Source organism: Podarcis gaigeae (assembly GCF_964106915.1).
Source record: "Podarcis gaigeae genome assembly, chromosome: 17".
Classification (NCBI taxonomy): domain Eukaryota; kingdom Metazoa; phylum Chordata; class Lepidosauria; order Squamata; family Lacertidae; genus Podarcis; species Podarcis gaigeae.
The window spans coordinates 7853902-7872822 of NC_139694.1; the positions used below are offsets into that span (position 1 = coordinate 7853902).

The following is an 18921-nucleotide window of genomic DNA, read 5'->3' on the forward strand; positions in this document are numbered from 1 at the left end:
AATCATTAAATTTGATCCAATCTTCCTGATATTCCTCCTTCTGGTCGTGGACTCTTCTGGTTAGGTCGGCTAGCTCCGAAAAATCTGTCCTTCCAGCACTCAGGGCTGATTTCCTTCAGAATGGATCGGTTGGATCTTCTTGCAGTCCATGGGACTCTCAAGAGTCTCCTCCAGCACCATAATTCAAAAGCATCAATTCTTTGGCAATCAGCCTTCTTTATGGTCCAGCTCTCACTTCCATACATCACTACTGGGAAAAGCATAGCTTTAACTATACGGACCTTTCTTGCAAAAGGCTGTGAATTGCAAGGAGTCCCTCAAGTGCAGCTTTCCCAGGGAGGAGCCGGGGTGGAGGGTTGGGTGGGAGGGGAAAAAGACATGCTTTCCCTTAGCAGAGAGAGTCAGCAAATTCAGCTGCCTGCTCGGGAGGGGAAGGAGCCGCTTCAAAGAACAGCTGGATCAGAGATCTCCTGGGAACACAGGGAGCTTTGCAAGGTAAAAAGGGGCGATGGAGCAATAGCAGGAAGGAGGAGAGGAGCGCTGGGATGCAGCAAACAACAAGGCAGAAAGAGAATCCGGAAAGGAGTGGCTCATGATCGCTCCCATTGAATTCTGTGGGACACCATGTCAATGGGTTGCAGCAGTCTGGAGAGGGGGCAAAGCCTATTTAGCCAAGAAACGGGAGTCCAGCATCTGGCACAGATGATTTCTTTGAACTACTCGCTTTTGCTTCCTCTCATTCACACGACTGTGGAAAGAGCAAAGCACAAGTTTTGGAAGCAGCCGAACTTTTGGGGGGCAAATTCTGGCAGCCGACAAGCTCTCCCCCTTGCTTGCCGTAAACATGGGTATTTATCGCTCGCGGAATGATGCTTTAAAGCACTTCGATCTCGTGACACCTTTACAACAACCCTGTAAGGCAGTCTGGTATTCTTATGTGCTTATTGCAGGCGGGGGGAGGGCCGGATTCTGGGGGGTAGTGTCCTGCCACAGACGCCCACCCACCTCTGGAGAGATGGGCAAGCTGCTTCACAACACTAACTGTGGAACTGGCTCTCAACAAGAGGCAGGGATGGCCAGCAATTGGGATGGTTTTTAAAAAACAGAGAAATCCATGGCAAGTATAGCTATCAAAGTCTACTTGCCACAATGGCTATTTTGTACCTCCACCGTCATTTGGAATCACACTGTCCACAGAGCTTAAAAGGAAAGAGAGATCGCAGCATATTCCTCAGCTGCAAGGTGAAGTCTTGCCCCCTTCCCCCACGCTTCAGGTGGACTTTCTCTACCTTTTTATTTTATTTTTTTAAGTGCCACATGTTGCTTCCATCGTGAGCAAGGAGGCTATTTCAGACATTAGCCTGGAAAGGAATAGGAACGGGCTTGAAATGATTTGGACTGATCACAATGAGGATGCTTCCAGACTTAGACCCACTGCCCTAAAATATCATTACTGCCTTTGCTCTTTGCTTTCCACATTTTCATATCTTTTGCTCCACCTCTGCTTATATATAAAGTAAAGGTAAAGGGACCCCTGACCATTAGGTCCAGTCGTGGCCGACTCTGGGGTTGCGGCGCTCATTTCGCTTTACTGGCCAAGGGAGCCGGCGTACAGCTTCCGGGTCATGTGGCCAGCATGACTAAGCTGCTTCTGGCGAACCAGAGCAGTGCACGGAAACGCCGTTTACCTTCCCGCTGGAGCAGTACCTATTTATCTACTTGCATTTTGCTTTTGAACTGCTAGGTTGGCAGGAGCAGGGACCGAGCAACGGGAGCTCACCCCGTCGCGGGGATTTGAACTGCCGACCTTCTGATCAGCAAGTCCTAGGCTCTGTGGTTTAACTATATATTCCTCTTTTGGAATGATCTCTCTTAGGTCCTAGAGAAGAACTTATGCCCAGCTGCTGTGACGTAGCAATGACCTCTTCTTTGTCGCTACCTGATGGAGACAGTACCGCGGAATTTTGCATTTTAACATTTGCAGACCTGGAGCTGAAAGATCACGGACCTTCCCCACCCGAGGGCCACCTGAAAGCCGAATTAGATGCCAGGGCCCGAAAGAAGTATGCGTCCGCAAAGAAAAAGGTATTTGGTGTCTGGTTCACAGAGTTAGAACGTATGCAACCGCCTAGTGATGTGAACATTGTTGTGCAGATGGCAGCTTCTTGGTATTGGGCTTGAATGGGGTAACTGTGCCCCTGAAGGACCAGGTGCGCAGCCTGGGAGTCATTTTGGACTCACAACTGTCCATGGAGGTGCAGGTCAGTTCTGTGTCCAGGGCAGCTACTACCAGCTCCATCTGGTACGCAGGCTGAGACCCTACCTGCCCACAGACTGCCTTGCCGGAGTGGTGCATGCTCTGGTTATCTCCCTCTTGGACTACTACAATGCACTCTATGCGGGCTACCTTTGAAGGTGACTCGGAAACTGCAATTAATCCAGAATGTGGCAGCTAGACTGGCGACTGGCCACCGAGACAATAGAACACCGGTTCTGAAAGACCTACATTGGCTCCCAGGACGTTTCCGGTCACAATTCCAAGTGTTGGTGCTGACCTTTAAAGCCCTAAATGGCTTCAGCCCAGTATGCCTGAAGGAGCGTCTCCACCGCTCAGCCCAGACACTGAGGTCCAGCTCCGAGGGTCTTCTGGAGGTTCCCTTGCTGCGAGAAGCCAAGTTACAGGGAACCAGGCAGAGTGCCTTCTTGGTGGTGACGCCCACCCTATGGAATGCCCTCCCATCAGTTGTCAAGGAAATAAACAACTATCTGACTTTTAGAAGACATCTGAATGCAGACCTGTTTAGGGCAGTTTTTAATGTTTGATGTTTTATCGTGTTTTTAATATTCTGTTGAGAGCTGCCCAGTGTAGCTGGGGAAACCCAGCCAGATGGGCGGAGTATAAAGAATAAATTATTATTATTTAACCCCCCCCAACTTTCCCCGTATCAAATCTATTCTGAAGAGCGTTAGAGACCTAGGAGGAAGATTAAAGTAGGGTGCCAGCATGTTCAGAGAGTCAGTGCTGTTTGAGCGGGGGGGAAATGTGGTTCAAATGTGCATAGTGTGACCACAGTCTTTGCCTTCTCCAGTGGAAAGGTGGTCTGTGCCCAAAATTCTCCTTTTGTCTTTTTCGCAGGCTTTTGCTCTATTCGTCAAAGCCAAGGAAGTGGTCGCTGACACTTGCTGCCCTATGTCGACTTGCCAAAGGGCGATTTCCTGGAGGTGCTGCCAAGAAACTTTCAAAGACCTGACTGGCATTCACAGACATGTAGCGGCTCAGCATTTGGGCGATGTGGGGCAGCAGACATCCGTGATCCTGAAACAGATGGCAGGCAGTGTCAGTGTCACAAGTAGCCCTGTTTCGTCGGCAGATGAAACATCCAGGCCTAGCAGGCCCCTGTACAGAAGCCAAGAGATGTTCCAGAAGCTTCCAGACACAAGCCATATCGATATCAATGAAATGACAAGGTAAGAGGTTTTTTTGGGTTTTGTTGTTGTTGTTTTTTAACAGACACAAACAGCACCTGGGAATGCACAGTTCAGCAAATTTCAGTTTATCCTCTCCCCCACATCTTCAATTCAAATTTCCACCTTTCTACATCAGTTTGCAGTTTTTTAAAAATAAGGTCATCCGAATAATAATCATATTATTATTTATCCACCTGGCTGGGCTCCCCCAAATTTGTCAGCATTGTTAGTGTGCATTTCTCCTAATATGCTGTGCAATTTTGCCTAAAAATAGATGGCCCTGTGTCATGTATGATTGAGCTGAGATACCTGGATAGCAAGGGTTGCACTAATAATAATAATAATAATAATAATAATTTATTATTTATACCCCGCCCATCTGGCTGGGCTTCCCCAGCCACTCTGGGCGGTTCCCAACAAAATATTAAAATACCGTTATACATCAAACATTAAAAGCTTCCCTAAACAGGGCTGCCTTCAGATGTCTGAAGACACTAGACGACTTGCAGGGTCCCTACAATTCTATGATTCTACGGACACTTCTGCAAGCAATTTCCCCATATATAATCCATTTTTGTATGCTGTTTTCACTGACATATGTGAGTGTTTCCCTCGTTTTTGGTTGGCAAAATACACAGGAAAATTCAGTGAAATACAGAAGTCAAAGGACAGCTGCATGTTGGGTCATGTATTGGACGGAATCTAACGTTGAGCTGACGCAATTGTTCCGTCAGTGCAAGCGTTTCTGCTTCCGGGGGGACTGATCTCCCTTCCTCCCCCTGCCTACTGTTCCACGGGTTCTCCCGACACTCTAACATGGATTTGGGGGAGGCGTGGGGGGCCGCACAGTGGGGAGGTGATGGGAGAAAGCCCCATCCCACTAGCAGGGGTCTGGCCCTCTGTTTCGGGAAGTGCAAACGAAACCAGTTTTCTCCCCCAAGCCTTACTACTGACCCCGCACAGTTTCCATGTCTTTGTGCTGCAAAGCGGTTTATATATTTGGATAATAACTTTTCAGGTGTTATATGGCCATTGAGGAAGATGTAGTTTTTCTTACGTAAGCTTCCCCCTGCTCCCCCTTTGTTGTCAGTGACGGTGAGCCTGGCCAAGTTTTGCTGTACTATTGTTACTGTGAGGTGGCAGATCCCCAGGGACTCTGTGACTGGCAGAGGGCTTTGTGCCAACACCTGCATCTCACGGGCAAGGTAAGGAATTCAGCGCACTACATGGCGAAGAGTTGCAGCAGATTGGCTGTCCAGAGCTATCCCCACCAGCAGACCTGGCAGGCTAGGGGTGCCTCCCATATCAGGAATCTCCTATCTGTTATGGTCTAAACCACTGAGCCTCTTGGGCTTACTGATCAGAAGGTCGGTGGTTTAAATCCCCATAACAGGATGAGCTCCCTTTGCTCTGCCCCAGCTCCTGCCAACCTAGCGATTCGAAAGCACGCCAGTGCAAGTAGATAAATAGGTATCGCTGTGGCAGGAAGGTAAATGGCATTTCCATGCACTCTGGCTTCCGTCACAGTGTTCCAGAAGCGGTTTGAGAGCCAGTGTGGTGTAGTGGTTAAGAGCGGTAGACTCGTAATCTGGTGAACCGGGTTCAATTCCCCGCTCCTCCACCTGCAGCTGCTGGGTAACCTTGGGCTAATCACACTTCTCTGAAGTCTCTCAGCCCCACTCACCTCACAGAGTGTTTGTTGTGGGGGAGGAAGGGAAAGGAGAATGTTAGCCGCTTTGAGACTCCTTCACGTAGTGATAAAGCGGGATATCAAATCCAAACTCTTTAGTCATGCTGGCCACATGACCCGGAAAGCTGTCTGTGGACAAACGCTGGCTCCTTCGGCCTGAAAGCGAGATGAACCCCATAGTCGTCTTTGGGTGTAACCATCCAGAGGTCCTTTACCTTTACTGTTTACCTAGTGTAGGGCTGGGTGCAAATCATGATGCATTTGCAATGCAAAAATCATACTGCGAAGCCAGCTAATGCCTCTACATAGCTCCAACCTGATTTCAGACATTGTGATACACCAGTATATTGTGATGTTTAGCTGGTGATACTTCACGAAGCTGAAAACCAGCTCCATCCTTATTTCAGACATTGTGATATATCAGTATATTGCAATGTTTTGCGGGTGATACATCACAAAGTTGAAACCCAGATATCGCCCAATCCTGCTGTTCCCTTCTACATAAAAAAGTAAAGGGACCCCTGACCACTAGGTCCAGTCGTGACGAACTCTGGGGTTGTGGCGCTCATCTCGCTTTATTGGCCGAAGGAGCCGGCGTACAGCTTCCAGGTCATGTGGCCAGCATGACTAAGCCGCTTCTGACGAACCAGAGCAGCGCACGGAAACGCCGTTTACCTTCCCGCTGGAGCGGTACCTATTTATCTACTTGCACTTTGACGTGCTTTCGAACTGTTAAGTTGGCAGGAGCAGGGACTGAGCAATGGGAGCTCACCCCGTCGCAGGGATTCAAACCGCCGACCTTCTGATCGGCAAGTCCTAGGCTCTGTGGTTTAACCCACAGCGCCACCCGAGTCCCTCTTCCCTTCTACAGAGTTCCATCCTTATTTCAGACATCGTGATGTATTGGTGCAGCGCGACGCTTAGCTGGTGATATGTCTCAACACTGAAAACCAGATATCGCCCAGCGTCAGGCTTTGAGCACTCTGTTCCTTTAAAGCACCGTTGAAGCTCCTTCCCTTGCCCCTCAATGAATTCTGGGCACCGTAGTTTATTAAGGGTTGCTGGGAATTGTATCTCTTTGAGAGGGGAACTGTAATGCCCATAATTCTTTGAGGGGAAATAATGTGCTTTGAATGTGCATAGCTTGTCAGACTTCCTTCTTCTTCTTTGGCGATCACTCATTATAATAATAATAAATAATAAATTTTATTTATATCCCGCCCTCCCCAGCCGAAGCCGGGCTCAGGGCGGCTAACAACACTAAAGTAGTGCAACATTATAAAAACATTATAAAAATTAATTAAAATCAAAATCGATGGCAACCATAAACTAAAGTTTTGTAAAGATTGCCAAGGAGGGAGTCAGGCTGTGCCTTGGCCAAAGGCCTGGTGGAACAGCTCTGTCTTGCAGGCCCTGCAGAAAGATGTCAAATCTTGCAGGGCCCTGGTCTCTTGTGACAGAGCGTTCCACCAGGTTGGAGCCGCAGCCGAAAAAGCCCTGGCTCTGGTTGAGACCTTAATCATTGCTGAGTAAGATTGCCGTCCATGAACACAGTGAGTCCATAAGTGACTGTGGAGGCCAATTCTGGATCCACACACCCTTCCACAGTGGGGACATAGGTTTCTGGGTGGGAGTTGATCACGGTGAGGGTTTGCCAAGCGTGCCTTCCTCTTAACACGTTTCTCCCTCTCCTCCTGAGTTTGTGCGTCTTCAAAGCCCATGACACCTTTGGTAAAGTCTGTTCTCCAATTGGAGCACTCGCAGCAGCCAGTGTTTCCCAGTTGTCGGTGTTTATACTACATTTTTAAAAGATTTGCCTTGAGAGAGCCTTTAAACCTCTTATGGGACTAGGACCTGGTAGGACCTAGGGTTCAAATCCCCACTCAGCCACAAAGCTCACTGGTCTCTTAGCCTAACCTACCTCACAGGGTTGTTGTGAGGATAAAATTGGGAGGGAGGAGCCACACATGCCACCTTGAGCTCCTTGGAGGGATTGTGGGCTATAGATGCAATCATAAATAAATCACATTAGTTCCAATGATGAACTAATTTTCCTGAAATCCAATCCTTTGGAGAGTAAGTCCACCAAAGGCATTATACAACCTATAGTGGGTGGACATAGCAGACGACACAGAGATTTCTCCAAGTAGTTCTTTATAAGTAAGCTGGAACTGAACTGAACAGCAAACAGCTCAGCCGGCCTGCTTTTATAGGCAGCCGGCTGTCAACATTGTAACAACAACCGCCCAGGGTGTCCCGCCTAAGTTAACTTATGTGGACCTGAGTGAAAACTATATACACAATACCCCCTGGTGGCCAGGGTGAAAACATCAATACTGTACAAAACACAACCTGCGCTAGCTTTTTCCTTGCATTCCTTACATGCAGCTGTGTGCAATGTGTCGTTTGGGCTGGAAGGCCAAAATCCAACGCAGTGGCGTAGCGTGGGGGGTTCAGGGGGGCCGGCCGCACCGGGCGCAACATCTGGGGGGGGGCTCGCACTCGCAGCTCTCTGCCCCTACCTGGCTCCACGGGTTAGGGGGCGCAAATTACTTGCCTTGCCCCAGGTGCTGACAACCCACGCTACGCCACTGATCCAACGCATCCTTTCTTGGATGTAAGCCAATCAGTTGCACTTTACTCCTGGGTAGGCCTGAGTTTCGCATCTCGTCTCCTGTCCTTTCCTCCTTGGTTGGTTTCCAGGTGCGAATAGCTTCTGAAGGAATCAACGGAACCGTTGGTGGGAGCAAGATGGCTGCTATCCTTTACGTGGAGGCGATGCTGTCTCATCCCCTCTTTAAAGGCATTTTGACAAGGGAGGATTTCAAGGTGAGAGACCTGATCTGGTTGGCATGATGCGGAAACGCCCATTCTTGGTCCTATAGTCAGCATTTCTCGAAGTGCCCTTTCCTCTCCACTTCTAGGGTGGAAGGCAGAGAAGCCAGCAGTAGGCAGAGCTAGAGCAACCCCGAGTTGAATGCACTTCGGGTTGAGCACGTTCGAGTTGCGCTCCGCAGCAACCTGGAAGTAACGGAGTGTGTTACTTCCGGGGTTTGCTGCTTGCGCATGCGCAGATGCTCAAAATGACGTCATGTGCAGAAGCGGCGAAAAGCGACGCACGCAGACGTGCCATCGCTAGATACGTTTGCTTCTGGATGCGAACGGGGCTCCGGAACAGATCCCGTTCGTATCCAGAGGTACCACTGTAGCTGTTTATCTCTTTGACATCTGATGGGAGTGCGTTCCATAGGGCTACTGAGAAGGCCCTGCCTGGTTCCCTGTGGCTTTGCTTCTCACAATGAGGGAACCACCAGAAGGCCCTGGGCGCTTGACCTCAGCGTCCGGGCAGAACGATGATGCTACCTTCCCAGGTTGACAAGCCTCATCTCCTCATTTCCCTCTTCAGCAAGCACATAAACCACCTTATAGTAACAGTCTGGCAATAGCCTTCAGCTCCAGGGGGCAATAGAGAAACAATGCAGCCTGTTATCTAGGGATGGGGAACCTCAGGTGCTGCTGGACTACAACTCCCATCATCCCTGACCATGGAGCATATTGGCTGGGGCTGATGGGAGTTGGAGTCCAACGACGTCCCTGTCTCCACTTGACCTGCCTCCAACGTAGATCTCTTGGTACCTGTTTCTTGTTGGTTTTCTCCCTGCTCCTCAGACCAGCGCAGGAGGAGCCCACTGTTTCACAGACCTTCGGGTTGGCGTCTTTGAAGAAATTGTACCCATGGGAATCAACCCGCAGAAAGTCTCTTACAAAGAAACAGGTGTGGAGAATAATGATATAATAATAATTTATTATTTATACCCCGCCCATCTGGCTGAGTTCCCCCAGTGGCTCTGGGCAGCTCCCAACAGAATATTAAAAACACAATAAAAAAAATCAAACATTGATTTGATCTGGGTTCCCTAATCTGGGTTGCCTTCAGATGTCTAATCTGGGTTGCCTTCAGATGTCTTCTAAAAGTCAAATAGTTGTTTTATTTCTTTGACATCTGATGGGAGGGCGTTTCACAGGGTGGGCGCCACTACCAAGAAGGCTCTCTGCCTGGTTCCCTGCAACCTCACTTCTTGCAAAGAGGGAACCACCAGAAGGCCCTCAGAGCTGGACCTCAGTGTCTGGGCTGAACGATGGGGGTGGAGACACTCCTTCAGGTATACTGGGCTGAGGCCAACATCTCTTGGCTTTTAGAAGGACTGGGAATTCATGGGTAGGGGGCACCAAACACGGCGGGGAGGGGGGGGTTGGTGGGGCAGAGGACAGGGAGTCCAAATCAATGAAAGGCGGAGCCATAGCTAGGGATGGGCGGAGCCGACTGATTCTAATTTTGCCTTTATCCTCCTTCCTGCTGAGTTCTACTAAGACTAAGGTGGAAGTAGCTGACACCCCAGACCGGTTGTAAAAGCTAGAAGGCAGGTATGGGGCAGGCTCAGGTTGGTGGAGCCGAGCCCCATTTTCCTTAATGGACCAGCTGCATTGACTGAACACTGTAAAAGGAAATGGCCGCTGAATTGATGCCACAGCCTCTGTTTGCTTCCCCTTGCTCTGCCCTTGGAGAACCTGTTCTTCAGGACCTCTTCACCCAATTGCTACTGCAAAGGGAGACTTCAGGCAGTCCCAGTTCACGCACCCAAATTGTTGCTGCCGTATGGATTTGAAACACTTTAATGTTATACCGAAAGATGTCTCATCGGAAGGGGTTTCCTGTTTTGACACAGGGTTCCCCACACCCTTCCAAAGGGAGGAGAGGAATGCTGTTGGAGTCCGAATTCAAGTTTGTTTTGTATACCTTTGTAAGCCACTTTCAATTGTTTGTAGGGATCCGTCTGACTCCGAAGGAGTTTCATCTAGAAGTGGAGAAGTATCTCTCTCAGGGTAACAAAGGGCAGGCAGGCACCATTTTGCTGGACTGCAGGAACTTCTACGAAAGTAAAATAGTAGGTGGCTTTTGAGTTGGCTTTTATTTTCTTTCTTGGGGATTCGAAAGTCTGAAGCAGATTTTGCCTTTCTTTAATTTATATCCCACCCAGGGCAGCAAACAACATGTGATAAAACAGTAGAAAAGCATATTAAAAACAATTCCAAAACAGATGCAGCCTGGGGAAGGATTTCAGCTTAAAGCTTTGTTGACAGAGGAAGGTCATCATCAGGAGCTGCCAAAAAGACAACACTTCCTCCTTTCTTTTCCATCTGCTTTCTGCCATGTTTTAAAAATGATTTCATTTATAAGATTTATAGCCTGCCTGTGGGACACGGGTGGCGCTGTGGGTTAAACCACGGAGCCTAGGACTTGCCGATCAGAAGGTTGGCAGTTCGAATCCCCGCGACGGGGTGAGCTCCCGTTGCTCGGTCCCTGCTCCTGCCCACCTAGCAGTTCGAAAGCACGTCAAAGTGCAAGTAGATAAATAGGTACCGCTCCGGCGGGAAGGTAAACGGCGTTTCCGTGTGCTGCTCTGGTTCGCCAGAAGCGGCTTAGTCATGCTGGCCACATGACCCAGAAGCTGTACACCGGCTCCCTCGGCCAATAAAGCAAGATGGGCACCCCAACCCCAGAGGCGGCCACGACTGGACCTAATGGTCAGGGGTCCCTTTACCTTTACCTTAGCCTGCCTGTGGCACTTTCAGATAACCTGTTTATTGAGCATTCTTCATGCTTGCTTTGTAGGGTGGTTAGATGATGTGGCGTCAAGGCAAGTGCTACCCCACACTTCCCATTGCATTTCCCTGTCACTTTCCTTACCGCAAACATTCCGATCTTGGGGGGAAGGAGGTTTATTGTGCAATCCTTCCCAACTGCGTAGCCTGAATTTGCCTGTATGTGATTGAATCCCCACCCCGGAAATAGTGGCAGTCTGGAAGTGCCTCTTAATTCTCAATAGCAATAGGACACTGATGCAGAAACCCCACACGAGACTTCCTACTCTCCAGAAGTGTTTCAGTGGCCCCACTTTGCAAAACACTCAAGTTAAGCTGTATGCCTTTCTTGTGGCCCCCAGGGACATTTCCAAGGCTCTTTGGCTCCAGACATCAGGAAATTCAGCTACTTCCCCACCTATGTGGATGAGAACCTGGATCTTTTCAGGGGCAAGAGGATCCTGATGTATTGCACGGGAGGAATCCGTTGTGAGCGGGGCTCAGCCTACCTCAGGTCCAAGGTAAGCAGCTGCCTCAGGGGAAAGCACTCGGCCAAGAGAAGTTGTGTGTTTCAGAGGACGACTGGAGCAGTCAAATGTTCATAGCTTTGCTGGTTTGACATATAGGTCCACAAATTTAAGAAGGAAAAATGATGACAGCAGAACGATGACAGCACTGGGTAAACTTGAGTTCAGCACTTGAAATAATTATTAAGAAGGAATGGAAAGGGCATAGAGTTCATCTATTCTAAATGCTCTGATTAGAGCTAGATCATCTGTAGCAGCACCCTTAGCTGATGAGCCAATACAGTGGTACCTCGGGTTACATACGCTTCAGGTTCCATACGCTTCAGGTTACAGACTCCACTAACCCAGAAATATTACCTTGGGTTAAAAACTTTGCTTTGGGATGAGAACAGAAATTGTGCTCTGGCAGCACGGCAGCAGGAGGCCCCATTAGCTAAAGTGGTGCTTCTGGTTAAGAACAGTTTCAGGTTAAGAACAGACCCATAGCTGTCAAGCGTCCCTTATTTGGCGGGACAGTCCCTTATCCCAGCGCCATGTCCCACTGCTGTCCCTTATTGGTGAGGCTTCGTTTGGCTGCTGGCTGGGCTTTCTGCCTTTGGCTCAGAGGGGCTCAGAAGTTGAACATACCTGTGCCCGGAAAATCCCCTTATTTTGGAAGCTGATCGCTTATTTTCGAGGCTGCTGGTCCCTTATTTTAAAATCTGTAAGTTGGCAGATATGAACAGACCTCCAGAACAAATTAAGTTCTTAACCTGAGGTACCACTGTATAACTTAGAGGAGGCAAAGAATCTGCTGCAACATCTCTTCAAAACATTTAATTTCTTTCCTTATAGAAACAACCTCTTTCGAGTGCCACCAGAGGTAACTGCTGAAGCCATTAGCAGACATGAGAAGCCATCCTGTTATTTCCTGTGCTGTCTGTGTTTTGGCAAACCTTTCCCTAGAGACAAGGTCCTTTAAGGTTCAGAGATTAACGCTTGTCCTTTCAAGGCAGTTCACTGAGCTTAGAGGCAACAGATATTACACTTGAGGCACTGCCCTGATAACCGAAGCAAATGGTCTCCTGTCATTTCACAGTTACCTGGCACAGAATCCCATCTCGCTTGGCTTTTGCTTTAAAGAAACGCAAAGCTGGTTTCTCGCCCTCCTGTTTGGTGGAAATGCATTTCAAAATGGGCAGGGAGTGCCTGTAAAAAGCCTTTTCAGTCAAGGAACAGAGCTTCTGGGTTTTGGCTGGCAATTTCCTGGTTCCTCCCTCAGGAACATGGGTCATGTTTCCCTCAGTTTCCTATGTTGCAGCCCTGCTCCCTACATGACCAGCATTCTGAGTCGCTCAGGGCGTCTTCTTATGCATGTATAGAGCAGACTCCCCTGCACAGGGACACGGGTGGTGCTGTGGGTTAAACCACAGAGCCTAGGACTTGCCAATCAGAAGGTCGGCAGTTCAAATCCCGGCAATGGGGTGATCTCCCGTTGCTCGGTCCCTGCTCCTGCCAACCTAGCAGTTCAAAAGCATGTCAAAGTGCAAGTAGATAAATAGGTACCACTCCGGCAGGAAGGTAAACGGTGTTTCCGTGCGCTGCTCTGGTTCGCCAGAAGCGGCTTAGTCATGCTAGCCACATGACCTGGAAGCTCCCTCGGCCAATAAAGCAACGCAACCCCAGAGTTGGTCACGACTGGACCTAATTGTGAGGGGTCCCTTTACCTTTTACCCCATGCACAAGTTGTGAATGCGACAGCAGCAACAGTGGGAGCAGACACAGCAGGGGCACTTTGCTTATTATATACTCAGCACCGAGCAACACGTGAAGAGGGCTTAGGTGGAGGGCAAGGTAAGGTAAGGAGAGGGTGGCTCTGCGGTCTAAACCACTGAGCCTCTTGGGCTTGCCGATTGGAAGGTCAACGGTTCTAATCCCCGTGACAGGGTGAGCTCCCGTTGCTCTGTCCCAGCTCCTGCCAACCTAGCAGTTTGAAAGCACACCAGTGCAAGTAGATAAATAGGTACCGCTGCGGCGGGAAGGTAAATGGTGTTTCCTTGCGTTCTGGTTTCCGTCACCGTATTTCGTTCTGCCAGAAGCGGTTTAGTCATGCTGGCCACATGACCCGGAAAGCTGCCTGCGGACAAACACCAACTCCCTTGGACTAAAAGCAAGATGAGCGCCGCAACCCCATAGTCGCCTTTGACTGGACTTAACCGTCCAGGGGTCCTTTACCTTAACTACAGGGAGGGCCAGGACATTCAGTACAAGGATGTTCCCTCCCACTTCAGAAAATTAGCAGGTAGTGCAGGTAACAATAACCAAGTCAATTGTAGACTGGAGAGATGTCTTTGCCTGTGTGTCAGAAATTAATAATGACTCTTGGTGGTTTGGGGCTGTTCTGAAACAGGGTGTGTGCAAAGGCGTGTACCACCTCAAGGGTGGCATCCACAAGTACCTGGAAGAATTCCCAGATGGGTTCTACCGAGGGAAGCTCTTCGTCTTCGATGAACGTTATAGCATCTCCTCCAACGGCGATGTGATTTCAGGTAAGTGAGCCTCCTCTCCTGAGGGGCTTTTCTGACATTCAACCCTTTTTTCCTTTCCTAGGCTTATTTGTAAACTTTAGTCCAGGGATGGGAGTGTATGGGGTGTTAGGGGAGGGGTAGTAGCTCTGGTGGGGGACACACCATGCTCCTTCTGGGGTAGTTTGTCCACCTTTGGTTCCCACCCTGCACTCCACTCTTTTCTGTGGCTCCTGGAAGCTGTCAGAATGCAACAGCGTCCACACTCTGGGAATGGCTTTGACTGGGCGCCTAAACCTGGCGAGGGTTGTCAATGGGTCTCAAACCCTTGGTGAGTTAGGGACTTGTCCTATATGCGAAGACTGGCTCTGGCAGATTGAGCGGATGAGACCAATAGAGGTTACAACGGTCACGAAGGTAGTTTCTGCACATGCCGCAGAGGGAAGCAGAGTAGTTGTGGTTGGGGTTATTTTCATTGGGGTAAAACTGTAAATTATTATTATTATTATTATTATTATTATTATTATTATTATTATGTTTGTTTGTTTGTTTGTTTATTGGTTTATTGGTTTATTGGTTTATTTGTAGTCTGTATAAGATACAGTGGTACCTTGGGTTACAGACGCTTCAGGTTACAGACTCTGCTAAACCAGAAATAGTACCTCAGGTTAAGAACTTTGCTTCAGGATGAGAACAGAAATCGCACAGCAGCGGGAGGCCCCATTAGCCAAAGTGGTGCTTCAGGTTAAGAACAGTTTCAGGTTAAGAACGTACCTCCAGAACGAATTAAGTTCTTAACCCGAGGTACCGCTGTATTGTTTTTTAATGTTTGATGTTTTATTATGTTTATATATATCCTGTAAGCCGCCCACAGTGGCTGGGGAAATAATAATATTAATAATAATAATCCCTGTCTTGCTTTCTTAGATCCCCTGCCTCATTCCCTTGTACCCCCATCTCACCTCCTATCTTCCCTGGGCCCTTTTGCCTTTATCTGTCAGGGACTGGCAGGGCTCTGAGGAGGGGTGGAAGGGGTAGCGGTGCCAGAGGCTGATCTAGGGGAAGGGGACAGTGATTTATGGGGTTCTGTGCCCCCTGCAAGGCAGGAGCCAGAGCTGGAGGATGGGGAGGGGGTCTGAACAGTCAGAAATGGTGGAGGGAGGACAGGGCACACCAGGAGCTGAGGGAGAGATGGTGCCCGAAGCAAGGGTGCTGGCAGCATCCTCCCCTCTGCTGTTGCCCCCCAGGACCAGGAGGGGGCTTGAAAAAGCAGGTGCAGTAACATCTTCCATGTAGGAGAAGTCACAGGTTGCTTGTGCTGCGCCGTCAGACAAGAAAACTTAATTTTTGGGGGGTAGGCAGGGCCACCCGTTGCTCGGAGCACAGGCCCAGAGAGGGGAACCAGCTCGCTAAACACCAGAAGTGTATTGTGCGTGTTTGGTGCACCTCAAGAACTACTGTATGTTTGTGCTTTGTCAAGAAAGACTCAAACCACCTGCCATTCATCCTCCTTGGGCCAGATGCGCTTAGGACTCCATCTTGGATCTGAGCACCTCAGCCAATGGCTGCCCGAGATCTTGCTTCTCTGCGATATTAGGCAGGCCTAACCATGAATTTTTGGGATGTGCTGTGGGTTAAACCACAGAACTTGCCGATCAGAAGGTCGGCGGTTCGAATCCCCTCAACGGGGTGAGCTCCCGTTACTCGGTCCCTGCTCCTGCCCACCTAGCAGTTCGAAAGCACGTCAAAGTGCAAGTAGATAAATAGGTACCGCTCCGGTGGGAAGGTAATTGGTGTTTCCGTGCACTGCTCTGGTTCGCCAGAAGCGGCTTAGTCATGCTGGCCACATGACCCGGAATCTGTACGCCGGCTCCCTCGGCCAGTAAAGTGAGATGAGCGCCCCAACCCCAGAGTCGGCCACGACTGGACCTAATGCTCAGGGGTCCCTTTACCTTTACCTAACCATGAATTTAATGGTGCGTAAGGTTTAAGTGGGATTAGGATGGCAGCCTTGTCAATTTCTGCTGCAGAATAGAGCGGGGGGGAGAATTAAGGAGCACCTTTCCTTTTTGCATTGAGAGGCAGCTTTTGTTGAACGCAGTGCTTTTTTTCCTGGGGGGACGCAGGGCTACGCATACCCCTAAACATTTTGTGAATTGAATGGGAGAAGAAATGAATTTTTTATGAATCATCAGTTCCGTTGCTCTCCCCAATGGCAGCCTCATTTCCTTTCACGGTGTTTCCTGAGTCTCAGACGGGTGCGAGAGTACCCCTAAACATTTTTAAAGAAAAAAAAGCATTGTTTGAATGTTTATTGAGCAGAAGTTACAATGAAGGCAGGATAGAAAATTCATCTAGAGCAGGCTTCCTCAACCTCGGCCCCTCAGATGTTTTGAGACTACAATTCCCATCATCCCTGACCACTGGTCCTACTCGCTAGGGATCATGGGAGTTGTAGTCCAAAAACAGTGTAGGCCGAGGTTGAGGAAGCCTGATCTGAAGGGTCTGCCAGAGGACTTGGGGAGGGTGGGGTCAGCAGCAACCACAAATGACGGCTATTGGCCAGAGATTTAACCCCCTCTTCCCTCTCTTCCTCCAGCCTGCCGTTACTGCGGGATGCTCTGGGACCAGTATCGACTTTGCTCCACCCAGCCCTGCCGCCAGCTTGTCCTGGCATGCCCGCAGTGCCAGCTGAAAGGGTTCACAGCCTGCTGCCCCCTCTGCCAGAAGAAAGGCCTGGCGCTGGCTTCAGCTCCTTCCGGACTCTCCTTCAAGGAGGAGTGTGAGTGCACCGGCACACGGCGGCAGGTGCCGGTGGAGCGCATCTAACCAAGGACCCCACGTCCTTGGACATCTGCTTGGGGTGCCCGAATCCCAGCTCTCTCTTCAGGGGATTTGAGGCAAGCAGCTTTGCTGACCTCCGGTTTCAGGCAGTTAATCAGGGCTTCATGGCAACGCTATCGCAAGTCTCCAAACTAAATTAATGGTGCAAGCATGTACACACAACAGAACTCCCATGGTGCTACACAACCGTTTCCTTGTGTGAGATGATCGCCCCTTCCCTTCCAGCGGGATGCAGAGCGCTGACAGAAAGCATCACTGCTCTGCTTCTCTGAACCAGGGCAAGACGACAGAGCGACAAGGCACAGTGAGGTGTAAAGAGGATTTCCATTAAAGGAAAAGCACACCACCGACAGGTAGACTCTCATGTGCATGTGCATTGGGAGGCTACAGTGTGCTCTGGCTTCCAGCAAATGTGGGCCACCAGTGTGGCCAGTGTGCCCAGTAGAGAACCAGTGTGGTGTAGTGGTTAAGAGCGGTAGACTCGTAATCTGGTGAACTGGGTTCGCTTCCCTGCTCCTCCACATGCAGCTGCTGGGTGACCTTGAGCCAGTCACACTTCTCTGAAGTCTCTCATGCTCACTCACCTCACAGAGTGTTTGTTGGGGGGGGAGGAAGGGAAAGGAGAATGTTAGCCGCTTTGAGAGTCCTGAAGGGGAGTGATAAAGTGGGATATCAAATCCAAACTCTTTTTCTTCTTCTTCTTCTTCACCACCTATACATGCAGTGAGTTATGCGCTTGTAGGTATAGGCTGTGATCGGCTTGCAAGTTTCCCAGTCTTCCCTCCCAAAAGGTGAATTTTGGGTAGGAAACTGCGCTGGTTCCCAGTTTTTGTGGAATCTCCACTCCTGCCCAGGTAAGAGAACTGCATGGGCATCTGAAGAATCAAAATAATCAGAATTGTAGAGTTTGAAGGGATCTTAAGGACCTTCTAGTTCAACCCCCTACAATGCAAGAATCTCAACTAAAGCATCCATGACAAGATGGCCGCCCATCCTCGTCTTAGAAACTTCCAAGAAAGGAGAGTCCACCGTCTTCTGAGGGACTCCCTCCCACTGTCCAACGGCTCTCACTATCAGAAACTTTTTCCTGATGTTCAGTTGGAAACTCCTTTCTTGTAACTTGAAGCCACTGGTTCAAGTCCTGCCCTCCGGTGCAGGAGGAAAAAAAGCTTGCTGCATCTACCCTTTAGTTATTTGAATATGGCTATTTCACATCTCTCAAGTCTCCTCTTATTCTGGCTAAACAGACCCAACTCCCTCCTACAGTTCCTTGGAAGGCTTGGTTTCCAGATCCTTGATCATCTTTTAGATCAGTGATGGCCAAACTTGGCCCTCCAGCTGTTTTGCAACTACAACTCCCATCATCCCTAGCTCACAGGAACGGTGGCCAGGGATGATGGGAACTGTGGTTCCAAAACAGCTGGAGGGCCAAGTTTGGCCATCACTGTTTTAGATAGTAAAAGACATCAGAGACCACAGGTTTGCAAGAGGACTCAGAAAGGCGACTTAAAAGTTCCTTAAAATGCACATATAGAGGAGTAAAGGTGGTTAGCAGGTTCCAAAACAGGGGAGGCAAAACCTCTGTGAAGCAATTTGACATACTCCCCCAAATTCCGCCACTTCACTCTTATTTTCTGCGTTAATGGGTTGCAAACAGATTTTTTTTTCTCAGTAAGCAATTTACATGGAAATGAGCATGGAACTTCCACTATACAGTCGTTCCTTGAAAGTCGAACAGCCTAGTTCTCGAACGTTTTGGCTCCCAAACGATCGAAACCCGGAAGTGACTGTTCAGGAAGTGAGCTTCCTGCAGCCAATAAGAAGCCACGCTTTGGTTTTCAAACGTTTTGGAAATCGAACGGACTTCCAGAACTGATTCCGTTCGACTTCCAAGGTACGACTGTATTCCACTACGTTCTGGAAGTGGCTTTTACTTCATGTGAAAGCTCAAACATAATGTGGAAATTAACAGCTAAGGAAATAAGATAAACTCCTGTGTGGATACAGCTTAGGAGATGCAGAATTATGCAAGGGAACAGAAGTTATTATATTTGCATAACATGCACAGGTTGTAGAAATCGGCCTTTCTTGGAGTTTTTATTTGCTGGTGGAGCAAAATTCACACAACCTCGGCTTAAAAGCGGAGGCTGTTCGGAAATGCAGCAAAACTGACCCGTAGTTTGGTGCCCAGTGGCTTCCAGGAAGGGCAGTCTTAATCAAGATGCATCTCTGGCAACTGCCCAAA

General features: G+C 49.2%; 1 protein-coding gene across 1 annotated transcript; it reads left to right on the forward strand.

Annotated features, from left to right (window-relative positions):
* The first annotated feature begins 352 nt into the window (after positions 1–352).
* TSTD2 (thiosulfate sulfurtransferase like domain containing 2) lies at positions 353–17026 on the forward strand. Its single transcript, XM_083719309.1, has 10 exons — positions 353–495; positions 1877–2085; positions 3137–3468; positions 4559–4673; positions 7862–7987; positions 8828–8933; positions 9986–10104; positions 11164–11322; positions 13718–13856; positions 16432–17026. Exons 2-10 carry the CDS (start codon positions 1894–1896, stop codon positions 16659–16661), a joined length of 1518 nt encoding a protein of 505 aa, XP_083575435.1. The 5' UTR covers positions 353–495; positions 1877–1893; the 3' UTR covers positions 16662–17026.
* Positions 17027–18921: the final 1895 nt, after the last annotated feature.